This window comes from Pseudomassariella vexata, assembly GCF_002105095.1.
Source record: "Pseudomassariella vexata strain CBS 129021 chromosome Unknown BCR38scaffold_3, whole genome shotgun sequence".
In the NCBI taxonomy this organism is placed as follows: Eukaryota; Fungi; Ascomycota; class Sordariomycetes; order Amphisphaeriales; family Pseudomassariaceae; genus Pseudomassariella; species Pseudomassariella vexata.
In genome coordinates this window covers 2,151,895-2,171,293 of record NW_024467958.1, presented here as the reverse complement: position 1 = coordinate 2,171,293, position 19,399 = coordinate 2,151,895, and the positions used below count along the sequence as shown (strand labels likewise).

At 51.1% G+C, this 19,399-nt stretch overlaps 6 protein-coding genes across 6 annotated transcripts; 3 read left to right on the top strand and 3 right to left on the bottom strand.

Moving 5' to 3' along the window:
- Positions 1–136: 136 nt before the first annotated feature.
- BCR38DRAFT_507941 (uncharacterized protein) lies at positions 137–3,012 on the bottom strand. The gene is made up of 3 exons (XM_040864961.1): positions 2,430–3,012; positions 935–2,331; positions 137–865 (listed from the first exon to the last, which is right to left on the bottom strand). The coding sequence occupies exons 1-3, from the start codon at positions 2,592–2,594 to the stop codon at positions 400–402; spliced, it is 2,028 nt and encodes a 675-aa protein (XP_040719039.1). The 5' UTR covers positions 2,595–3,012; the 3' UTR covers positions 137–399.
- Positions 3,013–5,027: 2,015 nt separating this feature from the next.
- On the top strand, positions 5,028–5,945 carry BCR38DRAFT_336503 (INO80 complex, subunit Ies4; the record flags this gene model as incomplete). The annotated part of the gene is made up of 2 exons (XM_040855461.1): positions 5,028–5,422; positions 5,537–5,945. The coding sequence occupies 2 exons, from the start codon at positions 5,028–5,030 to the stop codon at positions 5,943–5,945; spliced, it is 804 nt and encodes a 267-aa protein (XP_040719038.1).
- Positions 5,946–7,699: 1,754 nt separating this feature from the next.
- Positions 7,700–10,049, top strand: BCR38DRAFT_455628 (SPRY domain-containing protein; the record flags this gene model as incomplete). Its single annotated transcript, XM_040861821.1, has 5 exons — positions 7,700–8,777; positions 8,838–9,003; positions 9,074–9,282; positions 9,334–9,843; positions 9,898–10,049. The coding sequence occupies 5 exons, from the start codon at positions 7,700–7,702 to the stop codon at positions 10,047–10,049; spliced, it is 2,115 nt and encodes a 704-aa protein (XP_040719037.1).
- Positions 10,050–15,129: 5,080 nt separating this feature from the next.
- Positions 15,130–16,103, top strand: BCR38DRAFT_335148 (uncharacterized protein; the record flags this gene model as incomplete). The annotated part of the gene is made up of 2 exons (XM_040855370.1): positions 15,130–15,375; positions 15,441–16,103. The coding sequence occupies 2 exons, from the start codon at positions 15,130–15,132 to the stop codon at positions 16,101–16,103; spliced, it is 909 nt and encodes a 302-aa protein (XP_040719036.1).
- A 246-nt stretch (positions 16,104–16,349) lies between these two features.
- On the bottom strand, positions 16,350–17,347 carry BCR38DRAFT_482234 (short chain dehydrogenase/reductase family; the record flags this gene model as incomplete). The annotated part of the gene is made up of 4 exons (XM_040863476.1): positions 16,350–16,413; positions 16,467–17,151; positions 17,233–17,257; positions 17,318–17,347. The coding sequence occupies 4 exons, from the start codon at positions 17,345–17,347 to the stop codon at positions 16,350–16,352; spliced, it is 804 nt and encodes a 267-aa protein (XP_040719035.1).
- A 1,035-nt stretch (positions 17,348–18,382) lies between these two features.
- BCR38DRAFT_507935 (uncharacterized protein) lies at positions 18,383–19,101 on the bottom strand. The gene has a single exon (XM_040864960.1). It carries the CDS (start codon positions 18,965–18,967, stop codon positions 18,446–18,448), a length of 522 nt encoding a protein of 173 aa, XP_040719034.1. The 5' UTR covers positions 18,968–19,101; the 3' UTR covers positions 18,383–18,445.
- Between the last annotated feature and the right edge of the window lie 298 nt (positions 19,102–19,399).

Below are 19,399 nucleotides of genomic sequence, written 5' to 3'. Positions count from 1 at the left end.
GAATGCAGAATATCATCCCATACTATTCCGTCTTGTTACGCCGTTTGCAATGTTACCGACTTGGATGGATTAGAGATAGTACTATATACGTAACATCGAGTTTTACATACATATCGAAGATGTATAGCATGAAGGTCTGAAGTCTAGCATTAAGAGTGAAGAAGGGAGATAACTGTCTACATTCACGCCAAAAATACCAATTACGCGAAGTAGCTTCGTATACTTCAAATCGAACCCGTTTCCATGCTGCGGTATGCTTACATATATTTCCTGGGAACACGTGCTCCAGGACCCCCCATGCCAGCAGGGATATCTAGTAAAGCTATCAGCAGCTCTCACGGAATCCGTCCATCCAACTTGCCTAAGCGTATCGAGCCCAGGCTGCGCCGCTCGAGTTGTCTAGGAACTTGTGGAGCCACTGGAGCCCGTCAAGCTTGAAGTCATTGTCGAAAATGCGGCGGTTCCAGTGGTCATAGTCGTGGTCGTAGTCGTGGTGAATGTGGTGGAGAGAACGAACGAGCCAGTCGGTAGCAGGGATTTTGATGTAGAAGACGAGGATGACGAAGAATAAGTACTGCTTCTGCCTGTGCTTGAGCACGGGGTCGAATGTGCACTTGACGAAAACGAGCTTCTGAAGGTGCTGGATGTGCTTCCATGGGAGTGAGAATGAGTGCTTAAAGGGGTATGACCAGTTCCGCATAAAGTTTCAGTTGCGGCAGCCGTTGATTTTCCCCATGGCGTATCGGATGGTACGGGTAAAGACCAGGCGGCGCCGCCAAAGGATCTGGTGGCCTTCATACTCCGTGGGCCCGACGATGGGTGGTGGCTCCCTGGTAGCCTCACTGTTTCGGTCGTTGTTGTATTTCTCTACGATGTTGTAGATGCCAGTGGTGAAGACAAGCCAGTTGATGTTGTTGATGGGGTTGGCGTATACCTGGTTGAGCTACTACTTCTGGTTGTCTTGGCGGCGAAGCTGCTTGTAGGAGAGGTCCCCATCATTGCCGAGCCGCCCAAAGGCGTGCTGCTGCTGGAATAAGAATCACTCGAGGATCGCAAGCGAGCCGATGTCGGGAGCGGAAAGTTTGGGGTTGGGAAGCGATAGGTCAAGCTGTGCGAGTATGTCATACTCCGCGAGGGCCATCCATTTCCAGAGAGACCAGAACTTGGTTGAATAAAGCCCATTTGGGTTGTGTATGTGTATGCGATGTTCGCAGGCGAGGGAGTGGACGAGGAAGTGCCCATGATGATAATCAAACTAGTAACAGTGCCAGACCTCGCAGCTGTATTGGGTGTGGCTGAGTTGTCATCAGGCCCACATTCGTCGTCCAGTATATAATCTGGGTCACCCGATGATTCTGGAGATGGCACAGTAATCGTGGTGGTAAGTGTAGTGGTAGACCTTATAGTAGTCGTGGATGTTGTCATCGAGACCACGTCTTGGGTATTGCTGGATGCCGAAGGCATAAATGAATAAGATGAGAACATCCTGGAATTGGTATATGCTTTTGTAGATGTATAAGGTGACGAACTCGCGGTACTGGACGTTGGGCTGGAACTCGGGGTTATGGGAACCAAGGTGAGGTCTCCGTCTGCCTCTGTTATTGTAGAGTAACGCGTAGTGGAAGTTGAGGAACTAGTGCGAGTTTGGGGGAAGTAACTCGGACTGGAAGTTGAAGAGCTGGGGAGAGCCTGGGAGCTATCGTCAAAGGTGCCCTCTGTGGGTGTTATGAAGAAGTCAGTGGTGTCCGCAGTACCCCTTGATGTTGTTCCGGCCCAGGACGCTGTGTCATCCTGGCTGATCGCCACCGGCGTCGACGTAGGTGTAATGGTCCGTGTATCGTTGATTTCTATGACCATGGATACACTTTGCAGCAGCAACCGAGCATCGATCATGTGCAGATAAGCTTGGTCTGCCGCACTGCGGAAGTCCTCACGAGACTTCTCCAGCTTTCCCATGGCCTCATCAATATCGGATTTCTCAATAGCATTCCTCTTCTCAAGATGATGATTATGGCTGCCAAAGGTTCGACGTGGGTGTGCCATATTGGCTGGGCACGTCGGATCTGCTTGGCAGCTCGTCCATGCCCTCGCGTCGGGGAACTGTTCCTGTCTGGTGTGAGGTTCTCGACGGTTCGTTTCTCCATTACCAGCAACGCGTTTTTGGTTAGACAAGTCACCCAGGCTTAGTGAGAGAAGGTGGATAAAAACGACAGAGATATAAGCGAAATTCAGGTAGATCTTCATGATTGCAGTGGTGTAGTCAGGAGAGAGAAATATGACACCCAGAAAGGCACACACAAATGTAGAGTAATGAGAGGCGAGAAAAGATAGCTAACCAGACGAAGAAGCTGGCAGCTACTCGTAATATCAAGTGCCTCGTACTCGTTGTGTAGAAGATAACATAATGTAGGTGGCATGACTTTCATTACCTTTGTCCGAAGGTCGACTAGATTCATGTTGGTCTTGATGTCGAGACGAGTTGAAAGAAGGCCATAAACACAGGATCGCCTGTTGGCTCCATTCTTGCTTATTCGAGACATAATCCATTGTTCATCATCCCGACAACTGAACCTAGGAGAATTGGAGTAAGACATCGAGTGTGATCATCTGGGCCTCGTGGATTTATACTACAGTCGTGGTGTTAGCTGTATCTCTCTGCTTACCTACGACAGTATGTTTCGCATATGGATTCCGTGTATACCTAGTCTGGCAGCGAACTCCTGCTCCATTCTAAGTGGAAATTGTGCGCAAGGAGTTGCGATGGGTGGCAGATTGAAGATCGCCATCTCAGTGCTAACACCTTGAAGGGCAACTTCTTTTTATAGGTATGTCATCCGAAGGGATGCGGTCGAATTTACGAGATATACGGTTGCTGTGATTCCCCATCACTTTTGGTAGAGGCACCAACTTGGAGCCATTAGCGCCTCGAGCTCGTCGCAGTATGGCAGGCCACTGTTTCTGTTCTGTATTCGACCCGGACGCTCCAGTAAAGACAAACAAGTTGGTCGAAACCAATCGCACCATAAAAAGAACACAGCCTTGCGGAACGAAAATACGAGAATCTCATTTGTATCGGCGATTGTTAGGATTATCTGAAGTAGTGAATGACCTGATTCTAGACTCGGCATGGTGAGAGCCTAGAGAAAAGAACTCGAAAGTTGGCCTAGGCAATCTATTGCTCCGTAAACATGTTTCCTTCCAACTCATGAAAGGTCGCTCCATTGAAATCGTGAAGGTTTGAGGCGACCATGTCCATCACCTTGACCAGGTAGACAACAAAATCAAGGGCACACTCAGGTGGGATCATCAAGTTAGACCTGGTCTAGTACACTGCCCCATATATTACACCCTTGGTGCGCCGTTTATACTCTCGCGTCTTTGTTGACGTTCAATCATCGCTGGTTTCGGACTTGATTGAGCTAATCGTGAGATGCGAAGCAGCCTTACCTTAAATAATTCCGTGATAGAGTTGTGCACTGCAGTGCTGGGGGCGAGTGGACGGCCAAAGCCCATCAGTTCGTCCCTGCTCGTGGGCGATGTGACGATAATGCGTCCGCCATTTCACAAATGCAGGATCCGATGCAAGTTAACCTGGGGGCTGGTGTTTGACTCCAAAACCAACAGCTGCCCCCTATTTCTTACTTGCCGTTTAACTGCTAGCGTGCGCGTCTTCAAAATCCGGAATCAAAGTTGTGGGCGGGATGGCCGGCAAATGCCATGACCGCTTCGGTTCAGTGTTCCAGCCAACTCTGCTGTTGTCATCAAAGAAGCGGCCCAATGCATTGAAACACGAAGTTTGCGGCAGCTTCTCTCAGCCACATTGCGACTCATCAGTGGTGGGCAAAATGATGGGAGGGTAAGCCCAGGATGCCTGTCATCTGTGAAAGTACCAGGCGTCGTGGAAATTCTATTTCGGAAGACTGCCTGCAAGAGCGATGCACGGGCTAGCGATCGTCGGCCGCAGGGTATTGTAGTAACTTTGGATGATGCTGGTTTTGCTTCATGGTCCCAGACTGACTGTCAGGTCGGACTCTCAAACCACATTCCGACCTGAGATATAAGTAAAAGCACCTAGCCGGTACGGAGAAGAGCAAGAATCTTTCCGGCCTCTCGTTAGTGTAGAATACCGAACGTCAGCATCTTGCTGTGTAAATGAAATGCAAGCCTGACAAGTTTCTTCACGATTTTGCCGCTATTCATGTAGCGTAAGGGCACATCGCTCACGGGGTGGACGAGTGCGAGAGTTTGAGACCTCTTGGCACCAGTGGAGCATGAAGATTACGCTGCGTACGCTGCGTGCAACTCTGAATGATGAGATGGATTTAGTTTCGCAAACGGGATAGCGTCAGAGTCGTGAATAAAAATGTTGCCGTATCGAGCTGAGTCGGGATGGTTGCGTGGGTGGTTGGTCCCTTCCGGAGAAAGTGCAGGGGCAAGCAGCTGGTCCATGCAGGGATGGCACTCAACCACACTCTCGCTTACCCAAGAGCGCGAAGGAGACGCTTCGCAATTCTGTGAGCGCAAGCAAGCATGAGCGTATCCCGTTTTTATTGTCTCTGTCACGCCGCCTGCTCGCTCGGCGCCCAAAAAGACCAGTTCACAGAAATGAGATCCAAGCCCCAAACCTACCAGAGCATGATGGCTCCCCCCATAATAAATAATCCTATCACCCCATCATCGCCTTCATCCATCATCCCCATTCCCATTCCATAGTACACCGCACCCAGACGAGAACGGAATCACCACGCCATCAGTCTTAACACCGAGGCCAAATTTGCACACGACCCTTTGCACCCAGCCAGGTGGATCACTGCGCCTGGCACGCACTCGTCCTTTACCAGTCAAGAAGACCAACCAAACTTGCACAAACTTCACCAGCTGGGCATCGTCGCCCAAGACAAATACTTCACCTTTCGCCTATCGCGACAACTTTCCGTCAACCTCATCGGCACCACCACCTCATCAGGCCCACGCAGAGCATCAATACTCACCTACTCACCTGCATTTTTCCAGACCAGACCATCAGCATGCCGGCTGCAAGCAAGAATTCTGCTTCTGCAAAGGAGAAGGACCGTCGCAAGTCGGCTGGCAGGCCGTCTTTGCTTAGCACATTGAAGGTGTCCCCCGACCGACTGCGAAAGATCATCTCTCCCGCTTCGATCAAGGAACTATCGCCCGTCAAGGAGTCTCCTGCGACTTCGACGACGCTGCCCACCGAGACTGCTGCTGCCGCATCGACTGGCGATAATGCCTCCGAGTCGAATCCGGGAACGCCGGCTGGTAATAGCACGCCGTCTGCCGTTCCCATGGGACCGCCAACGGAAGCTCCCAAGAAGAAAGGTGTCAAGAGAAGTGCCCCTGGCACGAATGGTGGCGAGCCAAAGGTTAGAGGCAAGCCCGGTCCAAAGAAGAAGGCCAGACTGTAAGTGACATTATTCCATCTCCATTCGTTGCGGCATGAGAGCTTGCCGTCGCTGCCATGCGAACTGGCGGATATCCCACACTGCCTGCATCAATTCACCAACACATCTTACAGAGAGGATGGCACCATCGACCCCAATGCCCGAACGAACGGCAGTACATATCACAAGCTCGGCCCAAAGGCAAATCAAGGAAACATCAACGCCAATCTCCGAGCGCTCGACCGGTCGGGCAAGCCTTGTCGGAAATGGGCCAAGGGCGGCTTCAGACTGAAAAGCTTCACTGGAGTTTTGTGGGAGATCCCTCGCTGGGCTGCACCTCCCAAACCTCAACCGGACACTGCGTCTCAGGAGCCCAGTGCCTCGGCCGAGAGCAGCAACAAGGAGAACAATAAGGACGGTAGCCAAATCAAGAGCGAGAACAGCAACAGTGCCGTCGACGGCGAGCAACGAAGCGTCCCACCGAGCGTAATGGCTGGCAGCTCACCGGCTCCGGCTGAGATCCCCATCGCTGCCGCTTCATAGCCGGTTCATGCTTGGTGCACCTACTATCACAGCATCAACTATATCATGATGTGGTTACTATACAGTCGTTGTATTTTTGACATGGATTTGGGAATTATGGGACAAAAGCACGGCGTTCAGGTCACATGAACAGTGGTCATTAGCTGCTGTTGGACTCTCCGACAGGTTGCTCGGCACATGGACATAGGGTTGGCAAAACCTGGGAAGGGGTTATGGGCTAGAAGGCAGTTATACCGCTGCATCGGCGTGGCGTCAAGGATTCAATGGCTGTACTATACAACCCCTCAGCGGACTGGCATATGCATATACACCTTCAGAGTCTCTGTTCTTTTATAGTTCCGATTCCTACCGGCTTTACCAAATGGGGGCGCTCCAGAACTAAGATGACCACGTAACTTTTCATGGAGAAGAAACACCTGCCAGGCATGAACTTTAGTAGCTGAGGTGGAGTCGGGGGATATGGAGCTAAGCCATCGCATTCTCCGTAGACAGGTGCGCAATAGTCATCTTGCCATATAGCAAGGTGGAAGAGAAGAACACGTAACCTACTACTGCGAGTTAAAAACCTATTGAACAGCAGGATCAAAATTACAACATTCCTAGGTTCGTAGGCATATTCAATGAACCAGCAACTGGACTGCAGCTCGCTTACATACATTAAAATTCCGCGCATAGAGTAAATAAAGGATGAAGCTTTTCTTAATAGCTAACAAATATCGGCATGCAAGACTTGTTCCTTCCAAGTAGTTGTATACTCAGGCTCCAGCGTAGAAGCATAGTTGGTCTAAAGTCGCGAATGCAGAGTTGGACTTTCAAGTCAGTTGTTAATCCCTGTTACATGGAAGCCGCAAGCAGCAGTGGGCTCACTAGTGCGACTGGGCCAGTCAAAGTGACCCCTCAGTCCTGTCTGGTCACGTCCGTCGTCATGACTTCAATTTGCCATGGGAAAATAGGTGGCTGGCGTCGTTGGAACAAATGAGCCTTCTAAGCTCGTGAGCTCTGTCAGATTTCAGTTCCGACAAGTTTGAAGATGTAATACGAGAATGGGGTGCAATTGCATCATCCAGGGATGGGCTACTGGGGTTTACTAACAGTCGGGTTGTACCTTTCAAGGACATTCTACAGCAGCCAAGTTTGAAATGGGACAGCTGTGGTACATAGTACCAGTTAAGCAACATTGTGGAAACCCACCTGTACTCCGACCTTGTGATTGATAGCGCTACCTGAGTTGCTTCGGCCCTTGACTTTGGGGAGATTTGGGATTTCTCCGCAACAGCCCATCACTCTTGCATGTCCACGTCTGAATGCATCTGATTGACGCCCGCTGACTCCCTTAGCCGTACAAAGCAGCTTCTACTTGCCCAACCGACGAGAAATTAGGCAGCTTTGCTGATAAGATCTGGTCATGAGATCCTGGCCTTGAGCAACTGAGTCGAAGGAGCTCCGGCGAAGCTCTTCCGAACCCACGGCCCCAACTGGGAAGGGGAAGCGCCTCACGAACCTTATCATTGCGACTGGTCTGACGAGCCACGGCGCTACACGTTACGATATCTACTTGTGTGAAACTGCATGGTGCCCCAATCCCTTCGTTCGCCGAGTGACCAACGACTCCATTACCATAGAGTCCCAGTTGGACCAGAACCAGACGCTTGGAAGACCATTCGACGTTATTGTCCCTCGCGGGTTTGGGTGAATAGAGGGACGAGTTGACGACTGACGACGGTTGCCCAGTCGCCCAGTCGCCCAGTTTGAACATGACGAATCCGTTCCAGCATGGCTCCTCTGGTCTTCCACCAGATGTAGCAGTCACAGGGTTCCTCCCTCGCATCAGATCCTCGTACGCATCCGTGGTCTCTGGCTCCAATCCAAACCAGCCGACATCATCCCACCCTCCCTTCAACCGCCTCTCCCATCTTCTCAACCCTCCGCATGATTTCACCTCTGATCTTTACTCCACTCACCACTCCTCGTCACGCAGCCGCAGCCACAACCTTGCCTACAACCACCAAAGTCACGCCATGGACGTCGACCGAAATGCGTCGTCCCAAGACGCCGGCGCACCCAGCCTTCGCCCCGCGGTGCCCCAACTACCGTCCTTTTCGAGAGCCTTCGAAGTGTTCATGAGTGGAGGGGGAATAGGCGACAGCTTCTGGGCGAGTCCACACCGAAACAACGGTTTCTTCACCCCGTCCTATCTTCGAGGGACCACCTATATACAAAAGTTGGAGGAGGCGCATAAGACGAAACAAGCACAGAAGGAAGGACAGCAACAGGCTGGAGGCGGCGGGTTGCAGACCAGCCAGACCACCCCCTCCCCGATTAACAGCAAGTCTGGATTCCATCTCGGCATGGCGTACGACCTGATCGAACGCCCCCCTTCCTTCGAATACGACGAGTCCATAGCACCTTTACCGACAAAATGGAACAAGGATGACAAGAACGGGGGATTGGAAGTGCTGGGTGACGGTCAAGAAGTCAAGTACGTTTCGTCTAAGCCTCCAGGCGAGCGCGACTACGAGGCCTGCGCCATTCGAGCCAACCATGCCATGCCTGCGCAGGCTGGTCTCTATTACTTTGAGGTCGTCATCGTGTCTAGGAAACGTGATGACACCACTGTATGCGTCGGCTTCATGCAAAAGGATGTTTCGCTTGCACGTCAACCTGGCTGGGAAGCCGATTCGTATGGCTATCACGGCGATGACGGTCAGATTTTCCACGGCCAAAGCGTCGGCAAGCACTACGGGCCTCCCTTCAGCACGGGTGATACCATCGGCTGCGGTATCAACTTCAAGACCGGCGTTGCCTTCTTCACCAAGAACGGCGTGAATCTTGGTAAGTCGTCGAGCTGCCCTGCCCTGGAGGAAACCACATACTGCTGACACTCTGCCACAGGAACTGCCTTCCGCGATGTCAAGGGGAAAGTGTACCCTGTCATTGGTCTCAAGAGAACCGGCGAGCACATCCGCGTCAACTTTGGACACACACCCTTCGTGTACGATATTGATGGCATGATGAAGCAAGAGCAGGCTAAGATCCGCAAGGCCATCTCTGAAACCAGGTATGCTTATATAGAGGTCTTTCTGCAGCCCTCGCTCCTTGCCGAGTAGCCACGATTGACCGTACAACAGCACCGAGAACTTAACTTCACCGCCTATGAGTGAGACGGAGCTAATCCAGCAACTGATCCTTCAATTTTTGCAGCACGATGGCTATGTCGAATCCGCCAGAGCATTCGCTGAAGAAATCCACGCCGAACAAGAGGCTCTCACGATAGATCCAGACGCTCACGTGGAGGGTATCAATATCAAAGATGACGAAGATGCTAACCGCAGGCAGCGTAAGGTGTATCCCAAAACCCGTTGTTGATGCAGAAGCTAATGTAAAGTAGGTATACGAAGGGCCGTACTCGAAGGAGACATCGACAAGGCGCACAAGTACACTAATACTTACTACCCAGAGGTGTTGAAAGAGAATGAGCAGGTATACTTCAGACTTCGTTGCCGAAAATTTATCGAGATGATAAGAAAGTCGGCCGAGGTCAACCAGAATAACAACAACAATAACGGTATCAGCAAACAGAGTAATGGTCGTTCCATCGACGACAATCCTAATGAGATGGATCTCGATGAGAATGGCTATTCTGATCAGATGGAGACGGAAGATGGACCCTACCATTCTGCATCCGATCAGGATGCATTGCTGAATGCCACCATTGAGTATGGCCGGGTGCTGCAAGAGGAGTTCAAGGATGACCCCCGCAGAGAAGTCAGCAAGGCACTGGGCGACGTATATGCCTTGTTGGCCTACCCGAATCCTTTTGAGGTCAAGGAAGTTGCGCACTTGCTTGACAGAAGGGGCAGGGTGGCCGTGGCTGAGGAACTGAACTCTGCCATTCTACGTAAGTAACCATGTTAGCGTCGATAAGTAGCTTTGTGACTGACAGTTTCACCAGAGTCGTTGGGAAAGTCGTCCCGCTCGGCCTTGGAAACCTTGTACGGACAAACAACTGTTTTGCTCGACTACTTGCGGGAAGACGGTGGATCGGGCGCATTCGTCACGATTCAGTCCGTAGTTGATGAGATACCGAAGCAACAACCCTTTTAGGAGGGAGACCCTTCGGTGCCTCACAAGTTGAGTTACTCGTTGGGCAGCCATCCTTGACGTCTTCCGCCATTCAGCATCATCATACGGCGTTATGGTTGGACCGTAGGCTTATGATCACTCGGAGGATCGTGTTCGAACTTCACGTCGAATCTTTTCCATACCATCGACATCTCCAGCATTTTGTTCCCATCGCAGCGTTCTTGTTACAGCATTGATTCTCCAGAGTTGTGGCGTCTGGAGGCTTCATTGCTCGGTATCGTCTCAACTCCCCGACCTTCACCACGCTCATAGTGATCTGGACATCAAGCTTGGCACTTAGCATTCTTTTTAAGATGTCTTACGGGACTGTCTCAAGTGGGTCTGCACTGCCCTAATGGCTAGTATCACGTCTATGTGTGCTCATTTAGCCAAGGCGAGTGTACAATGGCGGTCTTAACTGAGCACCACCCCGACACTCGAGTTATGCTCGTCAATACCTTGATTCCACCTCTCTACTCTTGGACGTCGTGCCGGCCGAATATATCGGATGGCGAAAGGGGCGACTTGACTATACATTGGACGGCATAACCAACAACACAGCGCAAGTTTCAACATGAAGTAAATGGTATATTGCACTCCGGCGGCTGGCTTCAGTGACAGGATGGCATGCGTGGTTCTTTTCTGGCTGGCTCCATGGAATGAATATTTCCCCCATTTCGTTTTGTTGTTGTTTATTTGCCCACGAGCATGCCGAGGCATGGATGGATGTATTGTTATATTGACCACGCATAGCACAGAGCAAGCTGGATGGACGGGCACACCCCAAAGTGCGAAGGGCTCGGCTTCATCGGAATTAGGCCTGAAGGCGGATTTGAGAATAGGAATAGGCACTACTAGATACTAGCTCCTGAATACCAGTGTAGCGGGCAAGCTCACTGAATAGATTTGATTATAACATTCTTTGCTGCTGTGCTTGGTCTTCGACTTTGACAATGGTAAGACTTTTGATCACAACTTGTTAGGCAGTGAATGGGGTAGAACGATATACAGCGGCATAGTCTCTACCGATACTGAGGTTCTTGATGTCGTGTCTACGTAAATACCAGTCAAGAAAGCTTCTAGCCCTAGACATGTGGTCTGTGATCCAGAATGGGCATGAACATCCATAGTACTCATTTCGTGATGGTTAGGACCACAGCGCTGCCCCCACGTCGAGCCATCTCAAAAACATAAATTCTCAAGTAAAACCATTTCCCACAAGTCATCATATCGAAGATATCGGTATCTATATTGATACAGTTCGCATACTAAGGAAGTGGGTAGCCTAGTCTACCGAAGATGCTAGATAGATAGACACGACGCCGGGAATTTCGCCCCAAGTCTCTTTTTTGTTGTCTCTTGTGTCTTTTACCAAAGCCACCCAAAAGAGGAAATAAAACGACCACCAGATCAAAATATGCCATTCACCCCCGCCATCCGCACGTTACTCCCGATGGATGGATGAATAAATGAGGAAAACGCCGAGGATATCAAGTAATAAGCTGTAAATCAGAAAAGGTTTGTAGCCTGTCAAGAAACTCCGTAGGCTGCAACGAAGGCAGCTCTCGTGCATGTTGTGTAATAACGATGAGCTTAAGCGAAAAGGCAAAGATTGACCTCCGTCCGCATATGCTCTGAGCAACCTCGTTTCGTGAATGAGGATGGCAATAAGGATTAGGGTGTGTCTATTCCCTAGAGTATTTGCTCTCTGGAAGCCCAACGCCGGCTATGCCGTTCGACGAGGGCTAATCCATCCGGACTAGAACTTTCCATGCCGGCATATCAATAGCTTTGCAAACAAGAACCAACATCGGATGCCACCCCCAGTTTCAGAAGACACCCTTGGTTATTCCAATTCAACTTCCCCGACTTTGCTGCCGTAGAATGACGTCCAAGGATGGTAACGCAGGGTATCAATTCCCGGTCCCTAACCACCGACAATAGTGGCACATTATAGCAAACGTTCATTCGTCGCGTTTATTCGTTTGTTTGGTTTGGTGGACTTATTGATTGTTGGTTGTGGTTGTTGGTTTGAAATTCTTTTTCTTCCACAGTCACGTCAACGTCCGTCTCCCACCTTCCGTAATCGAAGTACGAAGTAATGCAAGGAGACGGACAACACGCGACTATCGCCAGCAGCTTCTTCCATAATCCCGACAAGCCGAGCAAAATTGCCCATTCGCAACGGCACAAACGGGATCGTGACCTAGTTGGCCAGGGCGCCGTTATACCATGGCTCTCTCCGCGTATCCACTCTCAAAATTCGGCCAAATCCGCGAATCCGCGATTCATGCGCATGCATGAGCGAACGGCGGCGATAGGCAAGTAGAGAGAAGAAACCTGATTAGGAGATTCCGATGCTTTCCATATCTCGCATCAAACACGCCATTTGCGCGCGCTTCGCCGCTTCGGCCACCAGATTCAGGTCGCGGATGAAGCTTTCGGTGCTCGGCTGTCGGTGCTGCGGTGGTGGAGGCGGGACGAACTTTTGAGCTGTGGAGGATTGTTGGCTCATTGATGTGGTAGTTGCAGAGCTGCCGCGGTGGGCGCTCATCGGGGACTGGATGGGGGCGTCCATTTTGATGCTTGTGTGTGTGTGTATATGTGTGTGCGATGTGTGCGATGATGTGCAGTTTGTAGTAATTGTAGTTGTGGTTGGTGCAAAAACAAGAGAGAGTGACGTCGAAGCTCTGCCGTAACGACGGGGACTCGAGGTTTGCGCTTGAAGTTCTTGGTGCTCGTGTTGAATCAAAGATAGGACTGTTTTGTGCTCCTCTTTTTGTTCGGCTGGCTGCAGACAATGCGGGATGTGTTGTGTAATAAGGTTGTGGCGCCTGATGTCTTTTTGGGTTGCTGCCTCGGGGTCACAAGCGTCAGATATTGGTTGTTGGAGAATTAGGCAGGCAGGGTGGCAGCGGCGGGCGGGTGGTGGGCGAGAAAGGAACCTCGATGTACTTTGATGATGAAGCGGAATGCAGAAGACGGCAAAACCCTCTCAAGGCTTGGGGATGGTTTTAATCTTCTTAAGTTGTTAACTCGGAGAAGGTTTTGGGGTTTGAGGCGAACAGGCTAAAACGAAGACCGGTTTTGCTTGCTTGCTTCTTTCTGGCACAAGAAACAGAGGACGTAGAGATGCGGGTTGGCGATGATATGCAGATGTTGTCACAGAGTCGAATGTTGGTGGTGAAGATAGCCAGCCCAATGGATCGATAGATTCGAGACAGGGCGACAGGGTGCTTCCTCTTTTGGATGATTGGCGTCACGTCCTTTTGTAGTTTGTTACCGACGGTGACCGAAAGCTGGAAATGCAACGAGATGTACGACGACTTGAGTTTCCGAGCGGACAAATAACTTGCATATGCCACAAGCAGGTTGGAAAGATCAGCAGGAAGAATGGGGGAAGAAGGCGGGGGAGAGTTGACGTAAATGGTTCAAAAGCTCGTGGCTTTGCGAGAATTCGCCGGACTGTTGACGAGTCGTGAGTATTTGTAAAAGCATGAAGCGGTAGTGGAGCAAGAGACAATAAAAAGTAAAGTAGGCAAGAGGTTCTCGACAGGGGCTAAAGCCCCTCCAGGTCATATCAAACGACAAAGGCGACGATGAAAGTGGAGGTGAGGGTCTTGACATTGACTGCGATAGTATGCTAATGTCTCGAGCCGAATGCAGAAAGGCCGCCGCCCGCTCCAAATCTCGTTGTTTGCTTCTGATAACATCAGGAACCAGTATCTAAGGTTACACGGTGACATCTGATTTAGATTTAGATCCCGCCGGTTTGCCGTTGTATTTCCATGTCACCATATTGAAGCCGAACATGACCTCTCAAGCCGGGGCTTTGAGTTTGGGGGAATCTCGTCCACGGCCGCACGAGCATCGACGGAGGCCGCACGATCGAAGGCAAGTCTGGAGATACCACAGTGTACCGAAGGGCCGACGACATCATCGCACATGTGGGCCCTGGCGGAGTTCTTGGAGGACGTGTTCTCTCTTCGTAACCTCGGGCGAAGTGAGTGTTGCAATGCGGTTGCGCGGCTCGTGCGACCGGCCAACCTGGCGGCCGCGCTTAACACTTGCTGCTCAGAAGCAGGACTTGAAGTGAGCGTCTCATACCGCTTCCCGCGCGCTGCAACCGCCAGTATATTGACCAGAGACTGTTCTAGTTCCGGTCAGTCTATTGGGTCGTATCAAGTGCCTGTGGTCACAGTATGCCTGGTCCTTGGACTGGGCAAGCAATGTCTACATTGGGCAGCTCATGATTTCCTCGTCCAATGTCTGCATGACAAGTTGGCAGTTGGCAGTTGCTGTACTCCGAAAGTATCTGCCAACTCGAACCCCCACATTCAGTGGAGTCCCCGCACCACGCCCCAGACTGCATGCAGGCTTGGGATCGTCATAAGGGACTTGGGGCTGGCTGACTCGCAGTCGAGGCAGACTTAGACTCAAGCTTCATCCTTCAAACTTAGTCAAGCTGGTACGATATCAATTTGCTCTTGAAGACAGTACCAGCTGATGGACGCAAGGTAGCAATGGGACATCTCCGCAAATGCACGTATCTAGTGCTGGGCGTTCATAATGATATCGATGCATGCATGCACGTGCAGGCATGAATACAGACGGAAGCGATGCGCGGTCTCCCGTGCCATCGTCGGCGTTTTTCTGGCATTTTGGCATGAATGCAGAATTTTTTTTTTCTCTGGGAGATCTAAGGACCCTTATTCCCCAGTTTCGCGCGAATAAATCGGGTGGCCAGGGTCTGCATATGAGCTGATAGGGTCGGTGAGCATCTCGGGAACAGCTCGCAGAAGAGAAGTCCTTCATCGGAGCATCTGTCGGCCTTTCTTGAAAAACTCCGCGCGCAGTGTAAAAGAGCTGGCCTGGCTGGTTACGGTCCCGGCGTCCCAGATTTCTCGGCCCGTTGATGGAGCCGTTTAAGTGGGACCCAGCCACCACTTGCAGCTTTGAGATGTCGGATCTGGCCGTGACGCGCGCATCGCGAATAATTTTGTGACGGAGCTTCAGGGTAGCCACTTGCAGACGTACACGACCCGGCCTGGGAGAGTCGAAGATGTCGGTAGACTCAAAGCAAAGCGCCGCAGCTCCTAAGGCGACAGCTAAGGCGTCTGACTGGTTTACAATCCCGGCTCCCTTGCGACGACTGTTCAAGCACTTTCCGCTGCTGGTCTATCCCGCCAACGAGTTGCCCTTCCGGACACTACCAAATAGAGAGCTGCCGACTCTCTATGTCTTCAGCACCGACCAAGATGCCCTGCAAGGTCTACCTAGTTTCAACCCTTCATGTTTGAAGTGGCAGGTACGTTAAAGTCTTGCTCTTTGCGCTTGTGGCGTGTATCAGCATTCCACTAATACCGTCCGCAGACCTTTCTCAAACTCGCTGGCGCCGAATTCCGCATAATCCCTTCGACGAACCATGCCTCTCCAAATGGCGCCCTGCCCTTCCTCATCCGTCCTTCTTCTGCGAGCGATGCCGATTCGCAAACCCCTGTTCCATCCAACAAACTTGAGAAGTATGCCCGTGGCAATGGCTCCACGCAAGTACCCGAAGTCTCGAGTCTGAGGTTAGAAGCATATCAGTCATTGCTGGACCATCGGATACGCAACGCCTGGCTCTATTCTCTCTACCTAAACCCTAAAGACACGGCCCTGCTGTTCGATCTCTACATCAACCCCACCTCGTCGACGCAAGTGGTCAGAAATACCATCTGGCACCAACTGCAGCATGCCGCCGAGTCTGAGATCTTAAAGTCGACAGGGGCGCCGGCGGTGAATCCGCCGGCTTTGTACAAGGGGGCGGAGGAGGCTTTCGAAGCCCTGGCAACGGTGTTGGGTGGCGAGGCCTGGTTCTTTGGGAACTTGAATCCGGGCTTATTTGATGCGACGGTGTTTGCTTATACACATCTAGTGCTGGATGAAAAGCTGTCCTGGCAGGACAGCCGGCTGAGAGATGCGTTGATGAACTATCCCAGCTTGGTTGAGCATAGGGACAGGATACTGGCAAGATATTGGGGTTTGCAGGGATGAGCATGATGTGATGAGAGCTGAACCTTCAGATGGCTTCGCCAGTTTGGGGTCAGCATTATGAATGAATTGTCAGAATGGCCTTATGTAAGATGTGGACGATACCCCGGTAACTATTCGAGTACCACAACTCCTTGATGCGATGCCCTTAGGCCGATTAGGTGCAATCCCACGTCTCCCATCCCACCATTAGTATACACAGCGATCCCAGTGACCAAATCGCAGTGGCAGCCAACCTTTCCCCCCTCCTCACAATTTGGCCACATTACTCACGCCACCATCCACAGTAATGGTAGCCCCATTAATGAACGACCTATCAAAGTTAGTCCAGTCTCAACGTTCGTTCCTCTCGTCCGGACAACTCACCCAGCCCGACTAGCCAAAAATATACAAGCCCCCGCAACGTCCGCCGGCTCCCCAATTCTCCCCATGGGGTTACTCTCCTCAATCTCGTCCCGCATAGTCTTCATAGCAAACGCCGTCATTTTCGTCGCAAACGGCCCACAAGCCAACGTGTTCACCGTGATTCCCCTGGGCCCCAACTTCGTAGACAGCACCCTCCCCAAATGATGCAACGCCGCCTTGGACGCCGAGTACGAATAGTTCTCCAGCAGCGGCACCCGCAGCGCGTCGATGCTCCCGATGTTGATCACCGCCGCCGGACAACCCTTGTCCTTGCCCCCCACGCCCGCGCTCTCAAGTAAAGGCAACAACAACTGCGTCAACGTAAAAACCCGCTGCAAATTCAACGTCAGCACCCTCCCCCACTGCTCATCGGGAAACTCGTCCAGCGGCGCGCCCCAGGCGATCCCGCTGTTGTTAACGAGGACGTGGAGACCGCCTGGTTCGCGCTTTCTGAGTTCGGCGGCAAGGCGCTCGCACTCGGAGAGTCGCAGCAAGTCCGCGGGGAGGGCGATGGCGGTTCCGGGCCCGAGGGCGTTGAGGGATGCTGCGGCGGAGGTGCAGGCGGGCGCGTCGCGAGAGGAGATGTAGACTTTGGCACCGTTGGTGATGAAGCCCGTCGAGATCATAAGGCCGATGCCTTTGGCGCCTGGGGAGAGTGTGAGTCGGGGGTCGGGTTTGTCTTGATGGTGAGGGAGGGGATTTCACTGCTTGGTTGTTTTGAACTCACCTCCAGTGACTAGCACAACTTTATCCTTGAGGGGAGGTGTCAGTAATGAAGTTGCTAGACTGACTGAACTGCGGGAACTTCATACCTTGACGTCGAAGAGCTTTGTGACCTCCATTGTTGCGAGTGATTCACGTCTCATAAATCGCAAATTCTCTATCAGTATTATACAGTGCGTGTTCGCCAATCAGCCAAGTTGTCGAGTCCAGCGAATGAGCTTCTAAGGAAGTTTATGAGGTCAAGATATCCTTTATATTTGAAGTTAAAGACAGGGAGTTAAGTTGTCCTGGAAATGTGGGGCGCCGAGGTTCATGTGAGAAAGCTACGTAGATAGGAAATATCTTGGCTTACACCTACCACCGTACGTTGCTGAAACGATGTCCAGTGCCAGTTTTGTCGTCCTTGTTCATCTGATCTGAGCTATGGATTTATTTCTTAATTCTTATTCGATGAGGGCGAGAATGAGTTGAGATGAAATTTGGAAACTCGACGCACCCTCCCTAATAACCTAGATTGTTTGCGTAAATATCTGTGAACAGATGCTATCAGCGATGAAAACATTAACGCTATCACCATATTTCTGAGACCTAGGCTTAAATTTTTTGCTATTTTTACGCATCTACCTGCACCTCCTTCTATATCATCACTCGGCCGACCAGATAACTCCCGCAGGCGGTCCAGTCCTTCGAGATGGCTATGTAGATATACCGCTCTCTTCAGCCGACCTCACCCCAGAAACAAGCCCAATACAGGCAATTGAATACTCTGGGCGTGCTAGAGTATTTTCTCTCCAATGTTCTTTTTGCAGCTTCTTATCCTCATATGGCAAGTTCTCTGTCGCAGATTAAGAGCGATAGTTGCTTTAGATAACGATGGTCATGCGCATTAGCGACAAGAGTGATACATATCAAGATTTCTCGCGTACTGGTAGCGCGTATCAATCTAAATGCCTTATAGTGATTGGTGACCATCTAACCTAGATAACATGGTGTAGACCTAAAGAGATTGACGTTGATTTACGAAAAGGCATAAGATCATCTCGTAAAACACGCAACAACAGAACCTCGAGCCCAATCTTTTCCGTGGCTGAGAGTAGGAACCTTCTCATGCACTGAGTGTTTCTTGTCCCATGTCCTCTCTCACTTGGAGGATACCTCATCAAAGCTTCCACAAACTATACATTCGCAAAGAACGAAGACCACTGTCCCCTTCGACGTCACTGAATCTTGTCAGACGCAGCTTCTGAGGCGGTTTTCCACACAGCGTCGTTCATTTTCTGCGCAAACTCCTGCTCCGTAGTCTGCGCCTGCATAGCGTTCATAGCCGCCATAGTAGCCAGGAACATATCCTTCTGAGCTTCCGCATAGGAGGCAGTGGCGTCATCCTGGCGCTTCTGGGTGATGCCACCACTTCTGCGTCTTCCTCCGGATGACCCTTGTTGCTGAGATAACTGCTGTAGCAACTGTGGGAGAAACTTCTGTAGCATGGCCTCCTGTGAGTCGTTGCCCTGGCGTTTCTGGATTTTGTCTTCGGCTGCCGATTCTTGAATGGAAGCTTGTTGCATGGCGTTCTGGAGGGCCATCTGTGCTTGCATCATCTGCTGTTGCGCCTGCATGTAACTTGCGAGGAGCGAGGATACGTCGTCTTGCCGTTTTTGTGGTTCGGAATGGACGGGGAGAGCATGGGCGAGAAGAGGGATGCCGAAAGCGACAATGGATAGAATAGTTTTGGGATGCATATTGGATATTCAGGTTATTCTTAAGAGTGACACCTGTTTTCTTGATCTAATAATACCTTAGGAGGAAGGGAATGTCTGGCTTGATATAGTTGAAAATTGGGAGACCACTTCCCTCATTTCACATCTCGACGGCGTCCACTTTTCGAAAATATTGACGTACAGCTCAACTACATCAGCCACAAACATCACGCCCATTGTGCGATGAGTAATGTCCTGGAGAGCCCCAGAGCTATGATCTCTCGAAGTCACATACTAGTTGCGCCATGGAAATGTAGGTGAAGAAGCCCAGGCGCCTTAACAATGTTAGTCTACCAATGACAAAAATAGTGTTACCTAAGCCCTCAAGCAAAATCCTTTATAGCGCAGCGCCGAACCCCAAATAGAAATTACAACCGCTAACAGTCGACGGCGTCCCTCTAATTGTTGGGCATC

What these genes read in the sequence shown, in the direction of transcription:
- BCR38DRAFT_507935 (XM_040864960.1), bottom strand. Translation starts at nt 18,967, where the DNA reads ATGCATCCCAAAACTATTCTATCCATTGTCGCTTTCGGCATCCCTCTT.
- BCR38DRAFT_507941 (XM_040864961.1), bottom strand. Translation starts at nt 2,594, where the DNA reads ATGTCTTACTCCAATTCTCCTAGGTTCAGTTGTCGGGATGATGAACAA. An exon ending in TAGTCGACCTTCGGACAAAG is followed by an intron (nt 2,332 to 2,429) that starts GTAATGAAAGTC and finishes TCGTCTGGTTAG; the next exon opens with CTATCTTTTCTCGCCTCTCA. An exon ending in AGAAGTAGTAGCTCAACCAG is followed by an intron (nt 866 to 934) that starts GTATACGCCAAC and finishes AACATCGTAGAG; the next exon opens with AAATACAACAACGACCGAAA.